This window comes from Pseudopodoces humilis, chromosome 20, assembly GCF_049639895.1.
Source record: "Pseudopodoces humilis isolate 2021_Gansu_Grassland_sample_001 chromosome 20, ASM4963989v1, whole genome shotgun sequence".
NCBI lineage: Eukaryota > Metazoa > Chordata > Aves > Passeriformes > Paridae > Pseudopodoces > Pseudopodoces humilis.
In genome coordinates, this window is record NC_142219.1 from 9,379,954 (window position 1) to 9,405,722 (window position 25,769).

At 52.3% G+C, this 25,769-nt stretch overlaps 1 protein-coding gene and 1 long non-coding RNA gene across 4 annotated transcripts in view; one reads left to right on the plus strand and one right to left on the minus strand.

The window, feature by feature from the left end:
* Positions 1-789: 789 nt before the first annotated feature.
* On the minus strand, positions 790-7,648 carry LOC148182764 (uncharacterized). The gene is made up of 3 exons (XR_015774270.1): positions 7,494-7,648; positions 5,382-5,472; positions 790-1,004 (listed from the first exon to the last, which is right to left on the minus strand). It is a non-coding gene; the product is annotated as an uncharacterized LOC148182764 (long non-coding RNA).
* Positions 7,649-9,114: 1,466 nt separating this feature from the next.
* TBX5 (T-box transcription factor 5) overlaps positions 9,115-25,769 on the plus strand; it is a 38,454-nt gene continuing 21,799 nt past the window's right edge. Inside the window, exons 1-6 of one of the 3 annotated variants that reach the window (XM_005524405.3) lie at positions 9,115-9,217; positions 11,595-11,770; positions 13,483-13,577; positions 16,119-16,238; positions 16,993-17,140; positions 19,124-19,276. In XM_005524405.3, the coding sequence (XP_005524462.2) occupies positions 9,178-9,217; positions 11,595-11,770; positions 13,483-13,577; positions 16,119-16,238; positions 16,993-17,140; positions 19,124-19,276 (732 nt within the window). In that variant the 5' untranslated portion in view covers positions 9,115-9,177. Of the gene's footprint in view, positions 9,218-11,417; positions 11,455-11,594; positions 11,771-13,482; positions 13,578-15,106; positions 15,235-16,118; positions 16,239-16,992; positions 17,141-19,123; positions 19,277-25,769 lie in introns of those variants that run through there. The other 2 variants (XM_088064966.1, XM_088064967.1) reach the window with 2 other exon arrangements.

The following is a 25,769-nucleotide window of genomic DNA, read 5'->3' on the forward strand; positions in this document are numbered from 1 at the left end:
AGTGAAAGCTGGGCTGGGGGAAGGAGGCAGAGGCTGGGGGGCATCTGGGGTGAGGGGACCCCTCCCCGCCAGGCCCGGGAGCCTTCAGAGATCATTTCCCCAGCGCTGGATGTGATTTCCACCCGCAGCCCCCGTCCCACACCCCTGGTTCCATTACAAAAGGCTCCGCTTGGGATATTTCTCCCCCAGCACGTTTTTATAGCGAGATCAAGGACAAACTTGTTGCGGGTCTTTGGGATCTTTTTTTCCTGTAGATTTTTAAAATTTTTTCCCCCCCAAATTCTTTTCGCGGTAAAGTTCGGAGAAATTTGCGGTTCTCCCGCCGCAATTAAGAGGGAGAGGGAGCACGATCTTGATTGCTCCTGCTCGTTCTGCTCGCTTCGGAGATGGGGAAGGGGAGGGGGAGACGGGACGACGGGAGGGAATTGATTTTAGATTTCTCTTTTATGTCGGGTCTGGTTTCTGGTGATTAAATTTCTCTCTTCTGTGGACTGAACCTCGGGATAACTGATTAATAACATGCCACTTGGCGCCAACACGGGGTCTCGAGGCCTTTAATCGGCAAGATGCACAAGAGAACAGAGAGAAACACAGAGCAGGACAAAACTCCACCGACTATTTCAGCCTGCTGCTCTCTGCCTCGGCGGATTTTTTTTTTCCCTCCCCCTCATCTTTTCAGTATTTCCTGCTAAACTCGTAAACTTTATTTGATTTACAGCTATTTCATGAACCTGCTTAAACTAACATGTGTTCCGTCTTGTCCGACTGAATCATAAAAACAATCTTGGATCCAAACGAGATTTTTTTTTTTTTTTAAAGGAAGAAACAGTTATTAATGACAGAAAATAGACATTGTCTTGAACAGTGGCTCCTCGGGCACCCGCAGTGGGGAGGTTGGTGGCTCCTGTGCCCGCAGCCTGCGGGGGGACCCGGGCTCGGCTCCGCAGGTCCCACCCGGGCTCCGGGGAAGCTTTTTCCTGCAGAGATTCGAGCCCTTCTTTCCCCTGAAAATAATTTTTCGTTGGAAATGAACGATTTTCAACCCAAAATGAGCTCGCAAAGGCATTAACCCACGGCCCCTGTGGTGGCAGCCTGGCAGACACACACGGGGCAGGTAAACACGCCTGGCTGCCCCCCAAAAAATCCCAGGCAGGAACTAAACGAGCTCCTGGAATTTTCTCCGTAGGGTGAATCTGGGATTTTTTGTGCCCCAAACCACAGGACAGAGAAGAACTTTGCTGTTGATATCCGTGGAACAGGTATAAATCTATAGGATTGTATGGATGGAAGCACACGTGGGCTTATAAAAAAATGGGGTTTCCTGCACCGAGTACCGACACCACCCAAATATTCAGATCCCATTCCCACCTCTGTTTGTGTGGAACAACTCTCCAGGGAAGGTACCTGCTGCCCTCAGAATTAACTTCCTGACACTTCGGGAGGCAGGATAGGGCATCCCACTGCTCCCAAATATCGCTGATAACCCGCGGGGCTCTGCCCCTCCAAAACCGATTTCTCTTCTGCTCTCGGGTAGCTCAGGGCCCTGAAGTTACAATTTGGGACCTCACCCAGCCCTGGAACAACACGGGAAATACTCTTTTTTTCCCCTTTCTTTTCTTTTCTATTCCTCCTGTGATAATTTTTAGGTATTTGATGTTTAGTGAAGACACAAACAAAAGAAATCTCAGTAACTCTTTGGGTTATCGATGTCATCTGTACTTTTCCCGCACAGATAAAAATGGATTTGATAAAAATGGATTTTAGGATGTCCACGACACCACTCCAAAGCCGGTTTAATGCGGTTCCCGTGCTGGGGGCCCACAGCCATCACCCCGCCTCCCTGGGAGCGTCTCCCTCTTCCAAAATTCACGGATAGCCGGGAATACAAAAGATAATCTGAATAAAACAGAGCGGCCGGGCTGCGCTGTCGCTCGGCGTTATTTAGGGCAGTGGAAGAAAAGGGACCGGGGGCGAGAGAAGGGGGGAGAAACGGAAAATGGGGAAGAAAAGAGGCGAGAGGGCTTGGAAAGGAGAAAAGAGGCAAAGAAAAATGAGTTGGAGAGAAAGGGAGGGAGAAAGTCGGCCGGGATGAGGGAACTGTGGGGATGCCCGGGGTGCTCCTCTCCCGGGGAGAGCCGGGGCTGAGCAGGAGGGCGAGGGAAGAGAAGAACATTCACAGGTGCTGCTTTGAGGCCTTTTATCAGTGCCTGACTCGAAGTCTTCGGGATCGGGCTCCTTTTGGCAGCCCCGCTTCCCCCTCAAGGTCATGGCGAGATCTCTCCCAGGGGGAGCGCGGGGCGCTGAGGACTTTCCCTCTCTTGCCCCTGTTTAGTTTTTTCCCAGGGAGCGAAGAGAGCGAAGGCCTTTTCTGCTGTGATTTTCTCCTCGGGGCCGAGATAAGGCTGTGACTGACTCTGCCCTGCTTGGGAAGAGCAGATGAGCCCGGCCGTGCGCCCCTCTCCAATGGGGGCACCGGGATCCATCGGGAATGGAGCGGGGACCCCATGGGCACCCCGTGCCAAAAAATCACCCGCTGATAATGGGAAAGCGAAATGCAGCCCAATTCCCTCTTTTCTTGGGCAGCACTGCGGGAAAGCTGGGGAGGGGATGGACTCCTGTCTCCCTGGACTCTCCTCCCTGAGAGCAGCAGCCTTTTGGAGGGTACAGGGAAAAGAGAATGGATCTCTTTTGCTCCAGGGATGCTCCGAGATTAATTTGGGGATCCTCACGCTCTGCTTGGCGTGCAGGAGGAAAAGGGATTTTCACCCCCAGGCGTGCCCGCTCCACGCCAAGCCCTGCCTCTGCCCGGCTCCTTCTGTCTCATTTTCGTCACTATTTTAAAGCCTGCAGCTCGCCTGGGAAATTAATGGGCTGCAGGGAGGGGAAAAGGGTTTTAATTGCAAACTTTTTTTTTTTTTTTCCCTTAAGGTAGCCAGAAGGGCGGGAATAACAAAAAAAACCCAACAAACAACAAACCAACAAAAAACAAATCCAAAACACCCGAAACCACAAAGTTTAAAAGAAAAACGCTATTCACCTGTAATTAAAAAAAAACAAAAAAAAGCTCGATGCAGGTATCTACCCCCAAAGGCTCGTCTAAAGCAATTCTCCAGCACTAAATGCAGGATTTTGTAATGGAAATAATGACATGACAGAACTGTATTGGCGGGAGTTTTATACAAATATTTTGTTGATATCAACTCTCAGGTCAATGCAGTCAGTCCCTGCCCCCATGACTGAGGGGAAAAAAAATATTGAGAAAAAATTTTGAGGAAACAATTGGGAGAAAAAAAAACCTAACGCACATTAAAAAAAAAACAACCAAAAAACAAAAACCCAATAAGTGAATGGACAAAAATGCTTCAAGAGAGGAGGATTATTTTAAACACTTGTTTGCTCCCAGGTGTGTATTTCACCAAAGCGAAAAGCGGCCAACAAAAGGGAAATAAAAGCAAAGAGAGAACTGGTCCGAGAGGGGAAGTAAATTATCTAAAAATGGAAAGGAAAAATAATAATCCCTGCTAGGAGGGAGCTGATTTTCTCTGCAAATACGGGAAGGAGAAAAAAAAAGAGCGTTGGGAAGCCACAAGTGCTGATGTATCTGTATTTTACCAGCCGGGCGGCCGCGCTGCCCCGTCCTTGGGCAGGGTGGCTGCCGAGGAGCAGCGAGAGAAAAGCAAAAGCCTCTTCGATTTGGTTAAGCCGACCCAAAAAGTGATTTTAAAGGGGTGTGGAGGGCGGGCGGGGGGGGAGCGAGTTCACGCTCGGCACTATTTCTTACTGCTGACACCTCGACCCCACTGCGAGCCGGCACCCCGGCCATCCCCGCCCTGCGGCTCTCCCGGGGAAATCCCGCAAGGAGAAACCTCCAGGGCCGGGACACCCTGCAAAGGCAGCGGGAGGGCGGAGGGGCCGTGCGGGGCTCCGGCCATGCGGGGCCACAAAGCCGGGGCTCCCCGCGGCCCGAGGCTCCGGGGCCGGGCGCTGCGGCCGGGGCTGCTCGGGCCGGGTCCTGCGCTCCCGGAGCCGCCGGAGAGGAGCTGAAAAACCGGGATCGAGCCTGGAAGGGCTGCATAGAGCTCGGGGAGGGAGGGGGGGGCTGCCACGCACCCGCCACCCCCACGGAGGTAAGTGCTCCACGGAGCTTGGGACCGTGGCTGCTGGAGAATGCGTGTGGGGGGGTTATATTTATGTAGAATATATAAATATATATATATATACGAGAGAGTGTGGTGCATAGGCGGTGCATCCACGCTGATCCGCTCGCCCGCCTTCTGCCGATGTGCGCAGATTTGCGCCCACTCCCACTGAGCTGTGAGGAGGGTGGGGGCAGATGAAGGCTTGCGTGCACCCAAAACTCCGTCTCTAAACCCCGGGTAAAACGTAAATATCCACATAAAACCTATAGCGGATGGAGCAGGGGTGCTTGAGCTGGCAGAAGCACTGTTTGGACAAGTGTTTGTGGAGTTCTCATCACCTGCACATCCACACACACGCGATTTTTGTGCTGTGCCCGTGGATATCTCCGTGTGCAAACAGCCACGTTTATTCACGTGGATCTCTTGGATCTCAGCGCTCGTGCGGTTACACTGCACGTTTAGTCTAAAGATATCAAACAAATAATATACGGAATACATGTGGTATAAAAACCCCAAGGATTTTTTTACCCAAGGTTTGAGGCACGTGTGTGGGGGTGTGTTTGCAAACGGGGTGTCCGCACTCATACATGCACATCTGTACCTAAATAGATGTATTTCCGTGTATCTTTATCTGCATTCCTGCTTGCGCTGCTTCTCTGACCCCTCATCCCTCCCCGCTCCCGGCTGTTCCCGCATTCCCGGCAGGATCCGGGCTGTTCCAGGCTCGGAGGCCGAGATCGAGCGGTGCCCGGGCGGGCAGTGGGAAGCGATTCCCATCCCTGGGCTGCAGCGGCCTCAGGGGCTGCGGGGAGACCTCAGGGGACAGCAGGAGATGCTGCCGTGTACGGGGGAGAATGTTTTAGTTCTCACTTTGGGTGAGGCCCTATCCTGCTCTGGCAGCACCAGCACTTTGGGCGGTCGGTGCCAGCCGGAGAATCATCCTCGCTGGGTTTTTTTCCCTTCTCTGGGGGTATTTTCCCTCCATCCCGGATACCTGGGAGGATTCCGAGCTGACGGCCAGATCCAGCAAATGGGGCGCATCAGGGTTAAGGGGGGCTTTTCCTCCCTTCCTTTTTATTTCTTTCCGCCATCCTTGCTGGTGCTTTTCCTGCGGGCCCGGTTCCCCGGGAGCGTGCAGAGCTCAGCCTGGGGAGGCCAGGGCAGCTCGGGCAGGGCTTGCTGAGGCTGCTGCCTCGGCCCCTCGGCCCGAGCAGGGCTGGGCTGCCCGCTGGGAACACTCACCTTGGCAGCCTCCACTCCTGCACCGTCTCCTCGCTCTTCTTTAGGTGCTGCTCTTTATTTCCTCGCTCCCTATTTCTCCTCCTCTCTTTTTCTGTTGGAGGAAAAAACGCTTTAGCATCTTTTTCTCTCTGTGTGTATATTTGCTTTCCTTTTTCTTTTTTTCCCCCTTTTTTAAATTTCTTTTTTTATTTTTTATAAATTTGGTAAAATCTTCCTGCTGCCACCGCATGTGCATCCCAAAATTCCTCCAGATTAAGGGGGAGCTGGGACACGGGGCAGCGCCAGCGGCATCTCTGCTGCCACTGGCTGCACTTGGAGGGATCTGGAGGTTTTTGATTTTTTTTTTTCCCCTTGTCAATCTCATTTGGCAAATAATCGCCTGGACTTACTACTCCTTTTTTTTTTTTCCTTTCCTTTTTTCCCCCTATTTTTTTTATTTAATCAGAGCAAATAATTGGTTCCCGAAGCACACTCGAATCCGTGCAAATAACCAGGTTATCATTTACTATATATAGCCCAGCGCGCTTGCTTCCAGAGGCGCCTGAGCGTTCATCACACAAGTTTCCTGTTCACCCTGGCAGAATTATTTGTTTAGAAAAAGAAATTCAGCCGAATAATGCCAATCCCGTTGGATTATTAAACTTGTGGTGAAGTGGGAGTTTTTCTTCTGCTTTCCTCCTTTTCTGCTCCGAGGCTGAGTGGGTTTTCCTGAAGTTTCCAGCGGCTCCGTGCCTGCTCATATACGATATAAACCACCCCCAACAACCGCGTGTAGAAGTCTGCCTTGTGAATATCTATATTTATATGTATACATCATATAGAGGTCACGCACACCCAGCCACGGTGTATTTTACATTTCACCGAATGGATTTCTTTTGGGGGGAAAAAAGAAAAAAAAAAAAAAAAGCAAAAAAGAGCAGGAATCTCCCTGATAGAGCTTTAAAAAAAGGAGAATAATACAAATTAACCTTCCATTACTGCTGCAGTCAACCATGACAGAATAGGCCAGTTGCGTGGTTGGTGACGTCTCCGTGTCCTATAGGAGCAAAGCTCGTGAGATAGCAGCTATCGCCTTGAACTCTCTTTATTTTATCGGAGTATGGCTGGTAATAAACAGTAATATTTAATTTGTCTGAGACCACAAACCGGCTTCGAGCTGGAAGGCTCCTCGCCTTGCCCTTCCAGTCCTGGGGGAGCCTGAATTTGCCGTCCTTTTTTTTCCCAAGCTGCTTTATTTTTTTATTATTATTTTTTTTTCTTTCCCTCCTTGTCCACTCCTCCCCCCCCCAACCTGCAGGCGGAAATAAATTCGATTTATTTGCATCGTTTTCAACTTGTCTTCAAGGTGTTTGAGAGCTAGTTTGGCACTGGAGAGGTGAGTGCTTTTCTAGGCAGCGGCCGCGCTCGGGTTCGCTCTTCCGAACTTCAGGGATTTTCACTTCTCCCTTTCTTTCCGCCGAGGGGAGGGGAAGCTCGAGCTCTCTCTCTCTCGCAGTTGAGAGAAACCTTTCTCGTCGTTGCTTTTGCTTCTTTTTCAAGGCAAACCCCCCCTGTGCTTTCGGGGATGCTCGGAGCACACGTGCGGAGCGGGGCCGGCCGCGCTCCCCGCGTGCTCCCGCGGCTTCCCCGCACCGCCGTGCCCGCCTGCTCCATCTCCTTTCCCCACTTTCCCCTCGGATTTGCACCTTTCGGAGCAGAGCCCAGGCCAGGGGAAGGGCTCCTCGGAGCCGCCGCTGCCCTCTCGCCCCAGGCCGGGGCTGGGGCCGCTCCTGCGGCCGCCGCCTTCCCCGCGGGGGAACCAGCGCCCGCTTTGCTGCCTCGTTTATTTGTGTTTGGAAGGGCTCCACTGCTCCTTTCCCCTCGAAAAATAATGAAATATGGGACAAGCTTCGCTCTGTTTGTTTAAGTAGCATTCTCTGGCTTATTCTCTGCGGCTACAAGTGCAGTTATTTTATTATTCTTATTTGCAAGCGTTTACTGTTGGCTGTTTCTTCTCAAGTAGCTGTTGGGACTGGCGTGCACATGGGAAGGGTTTGGGAGATGCCAAACTACACCCGCAGATTCACCCCCCTCCCCAAGAGCCGCTCGGCCCCAGACTTTCCCCTTCCTCACCTCAAACTTTCAGAGGGCTCCGGTGTTATCGCGCCCTGCGAGAGCTGGGAGCGAGGGTGGATTTGCTGAAAACTTCCTCGAAACGAAAAAAAAAAAAAAAATTTGTCTGAGAGGCAGAAAAGAGTGAGGGATATTTTCTTTTTTTTTTTTTTTTTTTGATGGGTGGGGGGACGGGACAGAGCGGCGAGCAGAGGGTGGGGGCAGCAGCAGCAGCAGGAGGAGGAGGAGGGTGGGCAGAGCAGATCTGAACCATGCCATTTATTCCGAGTCTTATCAAAAATCCGCCTCGCCAATCTGGTTCTCTTCAGCCTGCAGAATGCGACAGGGAGGCTGTTTACCCTGCGCTGACCTATTCAACTTTACCCTCCCAATAATACATTAAAAAAAAAAAAAAAAAAAAGGGAGAGCGAAGGAAGATGCAGATAAACCCCCAGCCCCGCTCCTCGCTGACGGCTTGATTATTTGAGCTCCGGGGGGCTGCGGCCCTGGGCCGTGGCTGCGAGGCGAGGGGTGAGGAAGAGGATGGGAAAGGGCAGGGGAAGGAGCCTGGATGCGGCCACAAGCGGGGACAAGGCCACAGCCCCGCGCACACACCCCGCGGCTTTCGGTCCCGCTCCGCAGCGTTTTTTTGGGGGGGTTGTACTCATTAGGAAAAGCTATTTTAGGGGAACACCCCCCACCCCCAATAAAAGGCCTCTGTGAGCACCAGCAAATTTAGAGCTGGGTTTAAATCCACACCTCTGGGCTGCCTTTGAGGGCGGGAGGGGGGAACTGGGGGTGGTGCGAGGTTAGCGGAGCCAGCGATTTATTTTAGCGGGGAGGGGGGGGGGGCAGGATATTCCCAGACGCTGAATTTTCTCTTTGGTTGGGAGAGATGGATGGAGGAGGGAGGGAGGGAAGGAGGGAGGGAGCGGGGAAGGAGGTAAAGGAGAGGGGGAGGGTTGCTGGGGAGTTTGATGATTGTCTTTGTGCCTTGTTCTTGTTTGCCGGCCAGAAAAATAGGCTGGAAAAGGAGGTTTGGGGGGGAGGGGGCGGGAGGGAGGGCTGTGGGAGAGGGAGTCTCTCCGGAGCAGGATCCCAGCTGGTTGGGCACTGGGTCCCGGCACTTGGCGAACGGAGCTGGACGAGCCCACGTCACCTCCGTGCTCCGCTCGGCTCCTCCGCGCTCCGCGCCCGGCTCCGCGCATAGCGGCAGCGCCGCGAACCTGCCCGGAGGAGCGGGGGTTACCAGCCGGCAGAAACTTTTTTTTCTCTTCTTATTTTTATTTTTTTTTTTCCCAAGAGGGTGCTGTTTTCTTTTTCCGCTCTTTCGCCCTCTCGCGCTTTTTTTTTTTTTTTTTTTAATTACTATTTTTAATTTTTAAGTTATTTTTAGGTGGGCAGCAGCAAGAGTGGGCTGGGGAGAGCTGCATCAGATCAGGCTGAGAAAAGGGTGGGGGTGGGGGCTTTATCTTGGTCTCAGGATCCTTTCTAGTGCGTCTGACAACCTGGAAGTGTTTGGAGAGAGCAGGAGAGAGAGAGAGAGAGAGAAGCAGGCTTGCATTGGATAGACTTTTTTCTTCCAGGCTGGGTTTTCACATGCTGATCCGCAAATATAAATAAATAAAAGGAAATATGCACACGAGAAGCCTGATCCCATTGTAATTTCCATTGCAAACGGGGGAAATAGAGCCACACATTATATATGTGGAGATGCATTGATTGCATGGAATTCAACGAGCAAGGTAACGGCTCTTCCATTGCCATGTCTGTCCGTCGGGGTCTGTCCTTCCTGTGTGCGGGTGCGGGAGCGAGGCAGAGCGAGAGGCGCTGCCCGGGGGCACCGCGGAGCTGCGAGGCCTCGGGAGCCTCGGGGAGCGGGGGCTGCTCTGCCCGGCGCCCCCTCGGGCTGGGGGTGGGGGCCGGGGCGAAGTCGGAACAAAAGCAGAGGGTGGTGATTTTCATTTTAATATTTTTTTTTTTCTTAAATTTCCCCCCTTGTGTTTTTTTTTATCTCCCGCAAACCCACTCGGCGCTACTTTAGCAAAGCGAGATGCATTTTTCATCCAGCCACCGCGGCCTGGTTCTGTCAAGCTCCATTTCTTCTCAGACGCTCTTTTAAGGGGAAAAAAAAAAAAAAAGGAAATTAGAAGCCACGGACCGCCAAATGCTCTTAGTTGTGGGGTTATTTTTTGTCGTCACACCCTCTGTTTTTAAAATTATGATTATTTTTATATCTGCTTAATTATGTCTGGGCGCGGAGAGCATCGAGGAGGCTTCGCCGGGCTGGGCTGGGCTGCCGTGGCTGGGTCCCTCTTTGTTTTAATAAACATGCTTTAGGGGTTTTTATTATTATTTTCCCTCGCTCTACCCCCTAACATTGCCAGCTCTGGGGGAATCATAGCTCTAAGCTGGAGAGAAATCGATTAAAAAATGCATAAGCGGCACTTCCCAAGGAAAAAAATAAAACCCAAACAAACAAGACACCACAACAGTCCAGGGAGGAAAAAAAAAAAAAAAAAATAAAAAGAGGAGGAGGAGGGGAAGAGAAAAGCCTTAAATGGTCCCTGGAGCTGCGGCTCTGCCCCCACGGGCTGGGCCCGGGCCCGGCGCAGCGGCTCCCGCAGCCCCCGCAGCGCTCCCGCTTCGCCCTTGGCTCTGCGAGCTGGGAAAAAACCCTTTGGGAAGGGAGGGAAGGAGGGAGGGATCGGGCACGGACCGTGTCTGCACGAGCTGCAGCTCCAGAGCTGCGGACCTGGAGTCCCCTCGCTTTTTGTACTTTTAAATTATATATCCGTCCGTGTGTGTGTTGCCCACCACTAGCGGGGAAGATCATTTTCTCCCCCCTCCTTTCCACTCACAATTTTCCTTCGCTTTTAAAGGAGAATTGCCCTTTTTTTTCGCTCTCTCTGCTTGATTTTTAACAGCTTTCAAATATCGTTGCACGGCGAAGAACTCATTTAAAAACATTCTCATGTATTTAAACCCAATATTGCCTCCATATGGTTGGCCTTTCAAAACTGAATCCCCTTCTTTGAAACATGCAAGAAATATTTTTTTAAAGCAGTTAAAACTCTAAACTCCTTAAGAACAATAAAAACCTAACAGATAATTCAATTGCTTTTATCTTTTTGGGGTTTGGTTTTTTTTTTATGTTGCTATGAAACTTTTACCATTCCTGATAGAGCCTTTAAAGCTAAGTCAAAATACAGCTTTTAAAACTCACTGCGGTTACTCGCATCAGATATAAACCATGTAATTTTTTAGCTCGTTTTCTCTGCTGGTGCAGTTTTATCCTGAATATTATGGCTTAGTTCGCTCCAGTCCCAATTCCAGCCCCTGTTCACCAGCCCGAGTCCTCGTTACCTCGCACAGCGTTTGTCCGATTGATTTATTTGCACTTTTAGATTTTAATTTTCTCGTCCATCCTTTGTTTTTCTTGTAACTGCCCGGAGTAATAGAAGAACTGGCATTTACATTTTTTCATTTGTTATAAGAGTTGTAAGTTGAATTTTCCTTGGGAATTGGGTGCTAGAAGCGGCCTCGTGTGTCAGTGATGTTTTCCTGCTCGAAACTGGAGCGGGGTGAAAGCTTCCACTTCCCTGGGAAGAAAGTTGGGACTTTAAACCCCCTGGGCCTTGGCGAGCCCGGAGGAATTGGAGGTGGCCAAGCCTCGGGGGAGGCTCTGGAGCCCTCACCTCGAATCCCCCGAGCTCCAGAGTCATTTGTGCGATGAGCTGCGTGTTCCAGAGCCCCTCGGGTGCCTCGCTCCCCGCGTGCTGGAGGCAGCCCTAAAACGCGCTGTTTACCTTTCGCAAAAGATGCATTCAATAATACCGCCTCCCCCTTCCCCTCCCTCTCCACCCCCCCGAGCCCCCCCCAAATCCTATCATCCCTTGCGGGCTGCGATAATAAATAAAAGTCTTTATTTCTCCCTCTCCCGAAGTTAAAGGGCCTCGCTCCCTTCCCTGGGCAGCTGGAAGTGAGTGTTGGGATGGTCGGGGCAGCCCCGGCCGGCGCTCGCTCGGAGCCACCCCGCTGCATAAATATCTATATTTTATTAAACGTCAGCATTGACTCGAGCGTCTCTTATCTCTGCTCTCTCCCGATGTGTGCCTGCAGTGGGGGATTCGGCCAAGGAAGCTCGTAACATGGCGGATAGCGAGGAAGGCTTCGGGCTGCCCAGCACGCCGGCCGATCCGGAGGCCAAGGAGCTCCAGGCTGAGGCCAAGCAGGACACGCAGCTGGGGGCCACCAGCAAGTCGCCCACCTCACCGCAAGCAGCCTTCACCCAGCAGGTAAGCACCCACGCTCCTCTCCTTCCACCCCGCCACTCTTTCCTTTGGTTATTTCCCCCTTTTCTCCACGTTTTGCCCCTGTCTCGGCTGGGTGGCTGGCTTATTTTAGGCCCCGCGCGAGGGCGAAGCCTCACCTGGCCGTGGGCTCTGTCCTGCTTTAGTGTTATTTAAGGTCGTGCTCGAGCGCTAAAGCTGCAGGGATGTGCCCGTGAGAGTTTTGGGGGTGTGGAAGAGCAGGCAGGGAACAGGACCCGAAAAAACAGCGAGGGGAACCCCCCTTGCAGCGGCACCCCCACACCCACGAGTGTCGGCGCCCGGGTGGGCAAATGCACGGGCGAACACCCACGGAGTGGAGATACCTTTACATATATATATATATATATAAATGTATATATTTTGTACATACCGACATCTGCGTGCGCCCCTCGCACGCCCAGGCGGGCACGGCTACACCCCACACCCGCAGCGGGCACTCAGGGCTGTCACGCGTGGGCACCCCCAGGGCCGTACGGGGAGCTTGGGGTGTCCCCCATCCCCTCCCGCAGCCCTCGTCCCCCTGGCGCTGCCTGTGCCGGGACACGCGTGGGCTCCGAGCGCTCCGAGCCGTCCCTCGGCTTCTCCCGGCCGGCTCGGGCAGCCCTGCCAGCGGAGGGGGACAAATGCGGGGGGGGAGAGGGGATTTTTCCACCGCGATCCCAACTGTGGGGTCCCCCCGCAGAGCCCCGCTTGTCCCCTGGCAGGTACCCCGCGATGAACCCCGCTGCCCACGGGGTGAGGAGAAGGCTCGGCAGGGCCAGGGTGGGCACTGGGACCGGCGCGGGGGGCTCGGGGCCACCGAAGGTGTTTGGAAAGTGACCCCCGAAGTCTGACGGGGAGCTTCGGCTGCGTTTTTAGAGTGGGGGTGAGCTGCTTGGTTTGGCTGGGGGTGTCCCCTGTGCCTCCCAGCCAGGGTGGAGGGATGTGCTGTCCCCACGGTGGCATCTGCCCCAGCCCAGGGCTCGCAGCTCTTGGGTGGGAAAGAGAAAATCAGGGGGCGAGGGGTGCAGGGGGACACCCCACTCCGCTCCAGCCTGCAGAGCGCAGCCGGGGGGGTGTAAATCACTCGTGAGAGGGTGTAAATCTCCTCCGGCTGGCTCTGGGAGCAGCAGGTCCGGAGCACCCGGGGATTTCTCTGGGAGGATGCAGTTGGAGCCGGCTCCGGGGGCTCCCTCCCATCACCTCCCCGCCCCACCGGACCCCGCTCCAGGCCTGCCCTAAGCAGCATCCCCGCGTTCAGGCCTGGAACCTCGCTCTGGCCGGCTTTGGGGCAGGGTTTTCCCGGGAATGCCCCGAGCTCCGGCCCGCAGAGCGCGGCCTTTCCCCTGCGGGGCCGAGAGGGGCCCGGCCGGGCTGTCCCCGCTCCCCCCGGGGCTGTCCCCGCTCCTCCCGGGGCTGTCCCCGCTCCTCCCGGGGCTGTCCCCGCTCCCCCCGGGGCTGTCCCCGCTCCTCCCGGGGCTGTCCCCGCTCCCCCCGGGGCTGTCCCCGCTCCTCCCGGGGCTGTCCCCGCTCCCCCCGGGGCTGTCCCCGCTCCTCCCGGGGCTGTCCCCGCTCCCCCCGGGGCTGTCCCCGCTCCCCCCGGGGCTGTCCCCGCTCCTCCCGGGGCTGTCCCCGCTCCCCCCGGGGCTGTCCCCGCTCCTCCCGGGGCTGACGCTCTGTGCCACCCCGCTCCGCAGGGCATGGAGGGCATCAAGGTGTTTTTGCACGAACGCGAGCTGTGGCTGAAGTTCCACGAAGTGGGCACGGAGATGATCATAACAAAGGCCGGGAGGTAAGAGCAGGGGGGGTCCGCGGTGCCCTCCGTGTTTGCGGGGACGGGGGGGACACACCCGCCCGGATGGGGGGCAGTGGGCACCTCCCTGGCACGGGCACAGCTCTGGTGTCCGAATCTCCCCGTGTGTGTGTGTGTGCCACTGCCCGGCCATGGAGAGCCCGCCCTGCCTGCACAGAGGCGGCACGAAGTGTTTCTTCTGGCTTCTTTCTAAACCAGAACAGTTGGATCATTAATTCCGACTTCAGGCCTTTGGAAACTTTCCAGGCGAACGCGAGTTGCAACCACTTGGCCAAAAAGCAAACTTTGTTTAGAGCAGCTCGGTGGGCCACTATTATTATTATTATTATTATTATTATTATTATTATCATTATCATTATTATTATTACTACTACTATTACAGTTTGGCTCTTCTGCTCCCCCCCTCCCAAGTTTTATGCCGTTTTACAGAGTTTTAAATTTATTTTTGCTGACTCTGGGGCGAATATTCCCAGCCCAGCCACTTCACCCCTTTTAAAAATCTATGCGGTCTTAAGCTAGTGTTTATAGAGAGATAACAAAGCTGTTTAGATGCACAGATAGATGCGTCCGCAAATCAATATCATGTGGGTGTATTTCTATGCGGGTGTTTATCTGCGTGGGTGTGCGGGAAAATATGCAGCCTTGCAAATCCAACTTTATTGGGGTTCTAATCTATTCCATGACAGGCTGTGTAAACCTGATCCGCAGATATTTATATGTGGACGCGGGTATTTTTGAGGGGATTTAACATTATCCTGGATATTAATGTGGTGGAGGGTTGTTAAATTGAAGAGTGGCCAGCGAGACGCAGTAAAAGAGTCTCTCCAGTCCTATCAACAAATTGGGGGCAGCCCGAGGGAGGATTTTTCGTTGTGATTTTCAATTAGAATCCTTGGCGAAAAGGAGAAAAAGCTTCCACGTGTAGGAATAGTTTTAGATTGTAGGGACACAGTCAACAAGGCAGAGACAAACTTTCATTTTGCCTCTGTCATCTGGCATTTGTTGTGGTCTTCCAAAATTTGCCTGAAGAGGGAGGGGGAAAATAATTACCGAGCTGGTTGGATAAAGTTTTAGCGAATAGATCTCGCCTTCCCCTTGAACCTCGCTGCTGCAAAAACGGATTTCAAAGGGGTTTGTGGCCAAGGGGACGTGGGATGAAGTGGGGGGGGATGAAGTCGGTGTTGGGATCTCCCGAAAAAAAAAACCAACCCGGTTCACAGGGAAAAAAAATAATAATAAAAAATCCAACCCTCGAAGGGAGACAGAAACCACCTTGCAGAAATTCCAAACAAAAATCGCTGTGGACAGAGATCTCATCTGGAGAGCAATAAAAGAGACATTTACAGGGCAGGGGCTCGAGGGGAGATGCGGGCTCGGTTTCCTCATTTATATCATTGCCCGTGTTTATTGTTGAAGTCCCTGGTTCTGCTGCTCAGGTGTTTTCGATGGAGTTACAGATTAATCTCCAGGAATTTGGTTTCTTCTCCCTTAAAATCTTAAAGTTCAGGGCTCGCTTCCTTCGTTGGGCGCTTTTCGCCCCCCTTCAACTTTTTACAACCGAATTAAAGCCCAGCCCAGGTGCCCCACGGCAGCGATAAGAGCCCGAGCCGCAGAGAAGAACGCGATATTTTTAGAGGTGTGGGGTTTTTATTTTTGAGGATTTTTTTTTTTTCTTGTTTATGCCTGTTTTAAATCCGGGACTCCATTTTCATCTGCTTTATTTTTAAATATTTGGAAAGCTCGAACTAAAATAACAGCAGTGGTTTAAGTGCCTGCCTTGCAGTAATGGAAAATATTTCGAAAAGCCCCTGCCTTGTGTGTATCCCAGGGTTTCCAAGGATTTGTCAGGTGTGTTTGCTGCTTTCTCAGGGTGATCACGGATTTTCTCTTACACCTGAGTGCGTGAAGGGTTTTTTCCTCCGTATCTGTCCCCAGAACCTCAAGGTGTTCATATAAATGTATTTTAAACTGTTTATATTTCTATATATGTAATATATGAGAAAGTATTTCTATAAACATATACATTTATAGAAAGACATATTTTTTATAGAAGTATCTATATTATAACTTTTATTTTATTTTAAAACTTTTTTTTTGGCAAATTTCCTCTCCTGTTCCAGCAGTTTATGGAGGGAGGGAAGTAACTTGCTTCCAGAAGTTCTCACGCTCAGATTTGTTCAAAAAAACGGAGATTCAAAACCTCGGTGAAAGAAATAGTTAGTAAAAATAGGAATAGACGAGCAGACACACTAGGAGGTGAATAAACAAACCCACCAGCCTCGAAATTCCGATTTTGCTTTAACAAATCACCCGGTTCTCCTCGGATGGGACCCAGCACCCCCCAAACTTGTCCCACATGCCAAGGGGAGGGTTTCGGGACGATCCACCTGGGAATGTGGTGCTGCCCTTTCGTTAAATGTCCCCCCCTCCCCTGAGTCTCCTCCCCGCACGCAAAACCACCTTGGCAAACTTTCTCTGCTTTTATACTTCTATTTATTTACTTATTTATTCATTCAACAGGCGAATGTTCCCCAGTTACAAAGTGAAGGTCACTGGACTCAATCCAAAAACCAAGTACATCCTGTTGATGGATATTGTACCGGCGGATGACCACAGATACAAATTCGCGGATAATAAATGGTAGGCGCGCGTGGGGGAGAACCAGAGAGGGGAGGGACCGGAGCCCTGGGCTGCCAGGGCTGGGGAGAAACCCTTCAGTCAGCGGCTCGTCCTTCTTTTTCCACGCAAAATGTTGGGAGCATCACCTGAGCGTAGCGGGATGTTCCCACAGCCCCTGTGGGAGAAATGCATCCAAAAATAAAAATGGGAAAAACCGCAGAAATTCTGTCGCAACTAACGAATCCCGTTCGACGATGAGATTATTTGCTGCTGTGGAGCTGATGGTTTAATTGTATTAAGGAAGGGAATAGCTCCGGGCAGGAAGATATTTAAGGATTTGTTTGCTCCTGGCTCCATGGCCATTTATCGGGGGAAGGATGGGGTTAAAGGCAAGGGGAGAGAGACACCTCCGACGGGAAAGGTGCCAAAGAGCTCAGTAATTCCGCGAGCCAGCGGCATTGGAAATGCCTTTTCTCCCCGGGCACAGGGTACCTGAGTGGGAGGGAGCCCCCGGGAGGGGATGGACGAGACCGGGGTGCTCCCGGGAGGGGATGGATGAGACCGGGGTGCTCCCGGGAGGGGATGGACGAGACCGGGGTGCTCCCGGGAGGGGATGGACGAGACCGGGGTGCTCCCGGGAGGGGATGGACGAGACCGGGGTGCTCCCGGGAGGGGATGGATGAGACCGGGGTGCTCCCGGGAGGGGATGGACGGGAGCGGGGAGGCCCCGGGCCGTCCCCACGTGTCCGGAGCTGAGCCCCGTGTCCCCACACAGGTCGGTGACAGGCAAGGCAGAGCCGGCCATGCCCGGCAGGCTGTACGTGCACCCCGATTCCCCGGCTACCGGTGCCCACTGGATGAGGCAGCTGGTTTCCTTCCAGAAGCTCAAACTCACCAACAACCACCTGGATCCCTTCGGACATGTAAGTACCGGGGCTGGGACGAGGGCACCGTGCGTGTCCAGCAGCCACGAGGGGTGTCACCCCCCACCGAGGCCGTGCCAGTGTCACCCACCCTCAAACCCAGGGGTGGTGGGGTGGGGTTTTCACCCCTGAGAGAGCGGGATGAGCCCCACCGAGCATCCCCCAAAAATAGAATCGTAAACCTTGAACCCGGGTTGTTTGGTGGGAATTGATTACGGACCCCCGTGGCCTGGAGTTCGCGAGTGGGTGAAACTCTTCTGGTTTACTTGAATATTTGGTACCTGATTTTAATTGCACCGGGAGTCCCGGATCGTTAAAATCCGCCCGCTGCCTCCGGGAATTTGCCTAACAGGTAAAATCAATCAGGCATAATTAGCGGAGGAAATAAGACCTAAAACGATGTGGATTCCTCGATCAGGAAAAAAAAAAATAAAAAAAAATAACACTAACTAAAGACAATTAGAAAAATTGAAGTCCCGCTAAAACTTCTTGGGCATTAAAAAGGTCTTTGCGAGGCTCGTGGGGCCGGGAAAATTTGTGTGAGTTCTGCAGCCAGGAACAGTTTTCCTTCAAAGGTCTCCAAAGATGCGAGTTCCTCTGAGCAAATATATATGTGCATGTATGAGTAATATATACATATATGTAATTGAACGAATATGTGAATCCAGATCCCACCAGCCCTTTTCAAGAGCGGATTTTTTCTCCAGTCTCGTTTCAACACTTCAGTTTCACTTTTTCCAAGTTTTTTTGTTTGTTTCTCTTCGCTATTTAATGATAAATTTTGTGCCATGAAATCCTCGCCCACGTGGTAGCCAAGAAGTGAGAGGGGTTTAGGGGAGAGGAGCCAGCAGAGTCCCCAGCCCACCCCAGTGCTGAGCATCCTTTTACAAGCTCTCCTTTGCACCTCCATTTGCGGGGGTTGATTTCCTTTTTCGTTTTTTAATTCGAATTTTAGTTTAGTTCTACCTCGAGCTGGTGGCAAAGGGATTTGCAAGGGCCGCTTCCCAGGGATCAGGACCTTTCCTGACAGGAAGAGGGAGGGGAGCAGCGCAGCCGGGGGAACCCATCCCACCCCCGGGGTGCTTTTGGGGAGAAGGGGGGGATCCGGCCCGGGGGGAAGGGGCCAGGCATCCCCGCTGGGAACAGGCGGCTCTGGGGAAAAAGTCCCTCTAAACAAACCGAAGACGCTGAGGGGACAATAAGGGACTTCAGAGGAGGAGCTGCGCCAGAAGCCTCTCAATTAGAGTCGCTGTAATGAAATTAAAAACCATTAGATCGTTCACCGTTGATGTCTACGACTTTCCTGGATGTCAAAGCAATTTGCTTAAACCCCCGGGACGGGGGAGGCGGCGGCGGGACGCGCTGCGTCTCTCTGTCGCCAGGGTCCGGCAGTCATTATCGGGCCCGAGCGGCCCCCCGCCGCCGCCACCGCCCCCCATCTTCCCCCGAGATTAACCCGGTACCGAGCAGGGCCCGCTTTTTATCGGGAACACCGCGCTCCAGCCCCTCCCGGCTCCGCCACCGTCCTCTCCTTCCCGTCCTCTGCTGGCGGATGTTCCTAAATCCCCAAATCCCTCCGGCTTTCTTCTCTCGCCCTTTCTTCTCTCTTTACCCCCCTGGGATGGATGGGGGTGTTGAGATGCCCAGGGCCCCATTTGCCCCCAGCAGGTGTTGGGGGAGCAGCTGAACCCTCAGGGGATTGTGCGGGCAGGGCTGGGGAGGGGGGAGCAGGTGAGGAAACGCCTTTCCCAGCACCTCCCGGCCCTGCTGGGCTCCTGGTGCGGGTTCTGGAGGGATCCCTGTCCCTTCCCCAGCACCTCAACCTGCCCTCCGAAGGGAGCCCTGAAAAGGATGAAGACTTCGGGAAGGTGCTGCAGGTTCCTGCCGTTTTCTGTCCTTCTCCTCCCCTGGGAAGGGATGGGATGCGCCGTGCTGTGCCCCCTCCATTCCCACAGGATGTCCTCTCCTTCTCCCCTTGCCCAGATCATCCTGAACTCCATGCACAAGTACCAGCCCCGGCTTCACATCGTGAAAGCGGACGAGAACAACGGCTTCGGTTCCAAGAACACCGCCTTCTGCACCCACGTCTTCCCGGAGACCGCCTTCATCGCAGTCACCTCCTACCAAAACCACAAGGTGAGGGGCTGGGCCGGCCCCCGCCCCGGCAAACCGCATCCCGCTCCTTCCCTCTTCCCGCTGCTCCTCCTGAGGGGCTCGGCTCCTCTTCCCTCCCTACTCCTTTCACTCCTTCTTTTTCTTTTCCCCTTTTCTTTCCTTCCTTACTTCTCCTTTTCCCTTTCTTTTTCCTCTCCTTTCCCCCCTCCTCTTCCTTGTCCCCTTCCTTTTCTTCTCCTTGTCCTCTTGTCCTTTCTTCTTCTCCCCTCCCCCTCAATCCTTTTCCTTTCCCTCCTTCTCCTTTATCTTCCCCTTTCTTTTCCTTGTCCCCTTCTTTCTCCTATCCTTGTCCCCTTTTCCTTTCCCCTCCCTTGCCCTTTTTCTTCCTCTCTTCTCCCTTCCCCTTTCGTCTCCTCACATCCCCATCCCATCCCCTCTGTTATTCCTGGCCACACAAAGCATCCACAGCCAGGCTCGGGGCGAGCCGGGGAAGGGGGAATGAGCTCACCAGGATGCTCTGCTCACACGGAGACGACCAACCGAGGAAGTTTGCTTTATCTTCCCCCCTCCCCACGGGTCAAAGGCTCCTAATCTGGAGGAGGGAGCCGGGCGCTCCCCTCCGCGGCCGGGCGCTGATAACCCGGCTGCCCACGGGGGGCTGCGGGCTCGGCAGCCGGGAGGCCCGGCCAGGAAAGGGAGCCTCAGCTCCCGAGTTCAGGCAAACAAAGCACGAAAATAACGGGATGGCTTTGTCTTCTGCTGGAATAGAAAAGGGTTGGGTGGAATAAGGGTTTTCTTGGCGTGCTGTCGCTGCTCCTCTGTGAGGAGCTCGCTGCTCCCGCTCCTTCCCTGCCTGGTTTTGGGCTTCCCCAGCCAGCAGGGGAGGAGGAGGAAGGCTGAAGGTTTAGGGCAGGGTGGTTCTCCTCAGATCAGTCAGGGATGTCTTTCAGCAACTGTCCCTTGCCACTGCCCACAGACCCTCTCTGGGGCACAGCCCCATGAAAACTCAATTTCTTTCAGCAAAAAAGCTAATTCTTCTCTTAATCACATAAAAAGCACTTACTATGAACTTGTACTTGCAGGCAGGTAGGGTGGCTCCTCTGTACCCGGTATAATAATTGTTTCTCAGACAGAAAAAAGTCATTTAGCACCCCAAATAAATCCTGGATGCTTTCCTGGAAATGCAGGTTCCTAAACCTGTGTGAAACAATTGCATTTCCTCCATCCACCAGCTGACCAGCAAGATGTAGAGAGCAGAGCTGGGCTGCAGAAGAAAGAGTGTTCCACCATAACTAGGGAGAAAGGAAAATACTTCCCTGCCCTTTAAAATAGGAGCTGCTGGCACAGCTGGGACAAGCAAACCGAATCCAAATTGAGTCCTTGCCAAATTATGCCTTAAATTATAACTCCACTGTGGATGCTATAAAATCAAGTTTAACTTCTGCTTGATGGATTTGGAGAAAGAATATAATATTAATAGAAGTGGGAGTTAATAAAACAGGACACACTGCCTGCTTTAAAGGCATTTGCCAAGGAGAAAACAGACGTGAATGGAACTGTTCTCCTTTGAAGAAAAATGGGGCTGTTTTATAGGAAATGATCATGCAAATAAAACAAAAGCAAAGCAGGAACATGTAAGTACAGTAGTTTGGGAAAACTGCCATGCTAGGAGGAGCAGGAATATTTGATTGTAAATCAGCAACATCTGTGTGATAAGAAATGACATCTGTGCATCTGACACAGGCAGGAATCCCCACAGCCACACACACTCCCAGCCCAGCAGACACTCGCACCCACCAGGACACATTTTACACACCCCTGACACGTTTTACAGGCTCTGACATCCCTCTGCCCCCTGACACACACATTCCACCCTGTGCTGCTTGGAATTGAGGGGGAATGGAGGAAAAGTGGCTGTAGCCCCAAGATAAAATCCCAATTGGGAAAGATAGAGTCATAAAAATAAACCAGGGGATGATCTTCCCTAAGTGGCATCTCCCTGCAGGGGAGGGAAGACAATTTGTAGCTTGCCCCAGTGCATATGGGGAATGATATTGGGGTTGATGCAAATGCTGAGGAGAAACATCCTCCAGCTGAGGTGGGTGAAACTGAGTTGGAGCCTTTTCCACCAACAGAAACCTGAGCTCAGCTTTCACAGCTGAGAAGTTGCTTGGAAAGCCAGATTTTCCTCTTGCAAAGCAGGCTGCACTTCCCCCTGCCATAAAGGATGGCAGCCCCCTGATGTGTGGGGCATCCCCAGCTCTTGTGTCAGTGCACAGCTGATTTCTCCCCATTTTCCTCCCCCACCTTCATCCCTCACCTGTAGCTCATCCCTCACGCAATCTTCCCCATCCACCCCACCCAGCCTCTGGCATATTTTACACAAAGTTTTATACACCCATGTATTTTACGCACACAAATTCATCCCTGCATGGGGTTTAGGTTTCAAGAGCTCTGTTATAGCTGAATTCTATTACAGAATTAATTGTGTGACTCACCCCAAAATGCATTTGAGTCCATGCTTACACAGCTTATAGAAATACCTGCCTGCTTCCAGATAGGTCAATTTATTTCAAGAGCACAGCTGCAATCCCAGTGCAGGGCTTGTGCTTATTTCCCCTGATATTTTAGAGAGCCTGAAAAGATATTTAAGCACCCTGAGATCTCCCTCTCCTCGGCCCTACTCCCCAAAAAGAGGCTTAAGCTATGAAGAGAGTTTTGGTGAAGTTTTCAGGGCGGTTGTCAGCAGCTCCACTGGTCACCTCCCCCCTCTCTGCTACCCTTAAAAACACCCCAGAAATATCGAGGTGTTAAAAAAGGTCACATGCACATTTCATTTCCTTGCCATTTACACAATGGGTGCTTGCAATCAGGTTGATTCCCAAATATTAACTTCTCCTGCAGTTAAGCACCGTTTTGCTGTAGCTTAAATCATTGGCTTGTATTTATTAGGTACGAGCTCTCTGCTTAGGACCAGGAAATGAACCTAATAGACAGAAATAATTAAGGTTCTGCCCTCACGAGGGTTCTTTCAAAAACAAGAATTCACAACAATTATTCTCATTAATTTTTACAACCTACCTTCCCCCTTAGTTGGACTTGGGCTTTATATTGATTCCCCCCCTCAGGATATCCGGTTTTATGCTGATTTTTTTTTTTTTTTACTCCACCCTAAGTTATTTAACATTCTTGGCAGCCAAAATTCTTTTGAGGAAACGTTAGCCCTAGGTGGGATGCTACAGACACCCAGAAATGCTGCGTGCAGCAGGGCAAAGCAGAGGAGCAGGGCAGGGCATGGCTGAAGGCTGGACTCACTCCCAGACACCTGGTGGGATTCCTGGATACAGAGGTTCATTCTTCCCCTAAAAAGACCCAGGGCTAAAATCATGCTGCTGGGTGAGCTGGTGCTCCATTCTGGGGAGTTCTGGAGAGCTGCCTGTCCCCTCTGAGATGTGGCTTCTTGTTCTGTGTTTGAGGGCTGGAGCTGGGCAGGTCCTTGGGTGTGAGGTGTCTCCATTTTCCCTGTCTTAGGTTGCAGGTGGCCACCAGTGTGGTGTCCTGGCTGGCATCTCATGGGATTCCTCTGTGCAGTCCCCCAGCTCGCCCTGCCCCGCCTGGGGCCATCATCCCTGTGTTTCTCCATCTCGTTGGCAAGAGGGGACAGCCCCTCTCCTTACCAGGGCAGACTCCTCTCCAAAGAGGGGTCCCCCAGGTGCTGAGGGAGACAGAGCTCCATGGGCTTAGGCAAGGTGAGACCAAGTAGCTCTTCTTCACCACCAGATCTGGTGGCTCCTGTGCAGCCCTCGGGCACCTGAGGATGGCAGTGAGCTGTCCCTGACCCTCTGTGGGTGCCTCACATCTCTGCTCTCAGATCCTCAGTGCTGTTCCAGGCCTTGGTGGGACAAGACCTTCCAGAGGTCTCATGCCCTTCACAGCTGTGGCTGGGCCAGCCTTGTTTCCTCCTGTCCCCAGTCTTGTCCCTGCTCCCTGCCAGCCCTGAGCCCCTGGACCCTTTTGGTCCCCAAAGCAGCCCCTCTCCTCAAGCTTGGCAAGGACAGCCTCTGGACCCATGATCCTTCCTGCCTGCAGACTCATCTCCTTCCCCCAAAGCACTGTGCCAAGTCTCTCCTTCCATCCTTCGTCCCTGTGTCCCAGTTCAGCCAGCAGCCTCCTCAATGAGCCCCTCTGTCTCACCCCAGTACCTCCAACCAGCCTCCCAGTCCCTCCCATTTCCTTCACTGGCTTTGGGTCCGGCACCTTCTCCCTTCTGCCAACAACTCCCCCCTCTCCTCCCTTCTGCTGGCCTTTACCTCGGGCTCTGAGTCCCAGCTCCCCATCCAGCTCCTCTGCTTGGCCCAGATGTTCATGGGCTCAGCAGGCACCTTGTCTTCATCTATTTCTCTTCTTCCCACTCCTCTGGGAAGTGGATTCTTCCCCTCCTTCTCCATCCTGCCTTGGTTTCCACCTGGGCTTTCACGAGAGCAGGAAAGACAAAGTCTCTGTGCTCTCCAGCCGCAGGGCCAGCCTGCTGTGGCTCCAGCACTGCCAGCTCCAGTGCTGGCACGGCTGGTCCTGGTCCCTCTGCCACCCTGAGCAGGACTACGGCCACCTGCAGGCCTGGGAGAACATGATCCCCATGGAGAGGGGAGGTCCATGCACCTCTGCACCTCTCATGGGTGATCACCTGCATCTCTTCATCACTAAATGGTGATTTTTCTTTTCCCCCATCAGTTTTAAGTTGTCCAAGTGGCATAGATCTGAGAGAGAACTCAGAAATTAAGGATCCACATTCCTTGCAGAACATGAAGTCCTTTTCCAAAATGCCCAACCTTTCTTAGTTTCAGAAGAGCCCAAAGAGATCAGGCTGTAGTGTTTTCCCTTAGCTGAAGTACTTAAAAACAGTTGATTGCAAAATAAGTAAATAAAATAGAGCCCAGAGCACCTGGTGCACATCACCCCTAACAATGTTTTAACTTTGTTCCAACTTCTAAAGTGAGAAGCATTTGAGAAAAATCTTATAATGGTAAGTTCTTGACAGAAAATAATACAAAATGGTAGTTTTGATTTTGGCCATGATGATATTCATGAGCCCTTAGGCACAAATCCTATATAAATACACGTCTGTGGAAAAGGAAAAAGAAGCAAAGCATCTTTCCTCAACCTAACTCAATGCAAAGCTAGATTTTGTCATGCTGGAGCTGGAGACGCTGTTGGGAAGGTCTCAGCAGAAGAACTTCATGGTCAATTAGCCAAGGGAAGGGAGTGCAGGGGAGCAGCCCAGGGATTCCTTTGGGATTCCCAATTCCATTGGGAACTGTCACTTCCCATTAAAGTGAAGATGAACCCATAGGTCAGACAAGCCCTGAAAAGTGGAAATCTGGGAGGCTTCACCCGGCAAAGCTCTGGTCTCCAAGGGTCGTGGCAGCTTCAGGAACCAGTGAAGCTTCGCCGTCGGTTTCCGTCAGTAACAAATACGCAAACAAAGCCCTTCAGTTTTATTGAAGCTCTGCTGTATAATTCAGCCCTGGGCACTCTGTCTTAATGACCTCGCAGGACGTTGTATTTTGTTTTATTTTTCATGAGGTAATTGTCATTTGACTTTCTGACAGCTTTTCTTCCCCCCGTCCCCCCATGAGTTATAGTCAATTAAACTCAGTTTTGCTGTGGCCAAGCTGATCCAGAAGGAGGTTATTTCCACCCCTGTGTTTGCTTTTCCACCTCTGAAATAGTTTGGAAGTCAGGCAAAAAAGTGGCCAAGTGAAATATCTTCCACAGGTTGTTTGCTCAAGCAGGGATTCACCAGTTTTTTCTCTATTTTCTAGTTTGTTGTGTACAGTTCTGTTAAATCTGGCTTGGGCTCTCCTGGCTTTGTGGTGGCTGATGCCATGAGTTGTCACCTAGGGGAACTTTGTTCTGGAAGCTCCAATCCATCTGAAGTACACCAAAGGTCTGAGAATTAATTCTAAACCTGCAGTCCTTGGTTTTTAGATGCCTTCAATCCAGAAGATCCTTAATTTTAAGGAGGCTGAGGTTGATGTGATTCTCTTGGGGCTTTTGGCCACCAGCATCAATGCCTTTGCTTGGAAGTATGTTTGTCACGTGGGTTAGGGGTCTTCTCTACTCCTAAATCAACAGATTTGCAATATTGGGGTCCCATTTTGATATTTTGGCTGCTATTTCATGGGTGACTAAAAGCTTGAAGAATCAAATGGGGCATTCAACTGAGGTGCTTAAACGAGGGGCCGGAGCACTGCTGGCTCCTCCTCCTGGGAGCAGAGTGCAGTGGGGACCTGTGAAGGCACTGCCACCCACCCCTGAGCCCTCTGGCAGTCCCCATCTCCCTCCCTGGACTGGAGCAGGGAGCCGAGGCTCCCAGTGCCGGCGCCTCGGTTAAAATGCCTTCGGTCAGCTTGGGATGAATCCGGCCCTTTGTGCCTTTGTGTGCTGGTGCCAATCCTGTAAATCCTCACTCACTGAAGGACTTCACTTATGTGAGCAAATATTGCCATTGGGG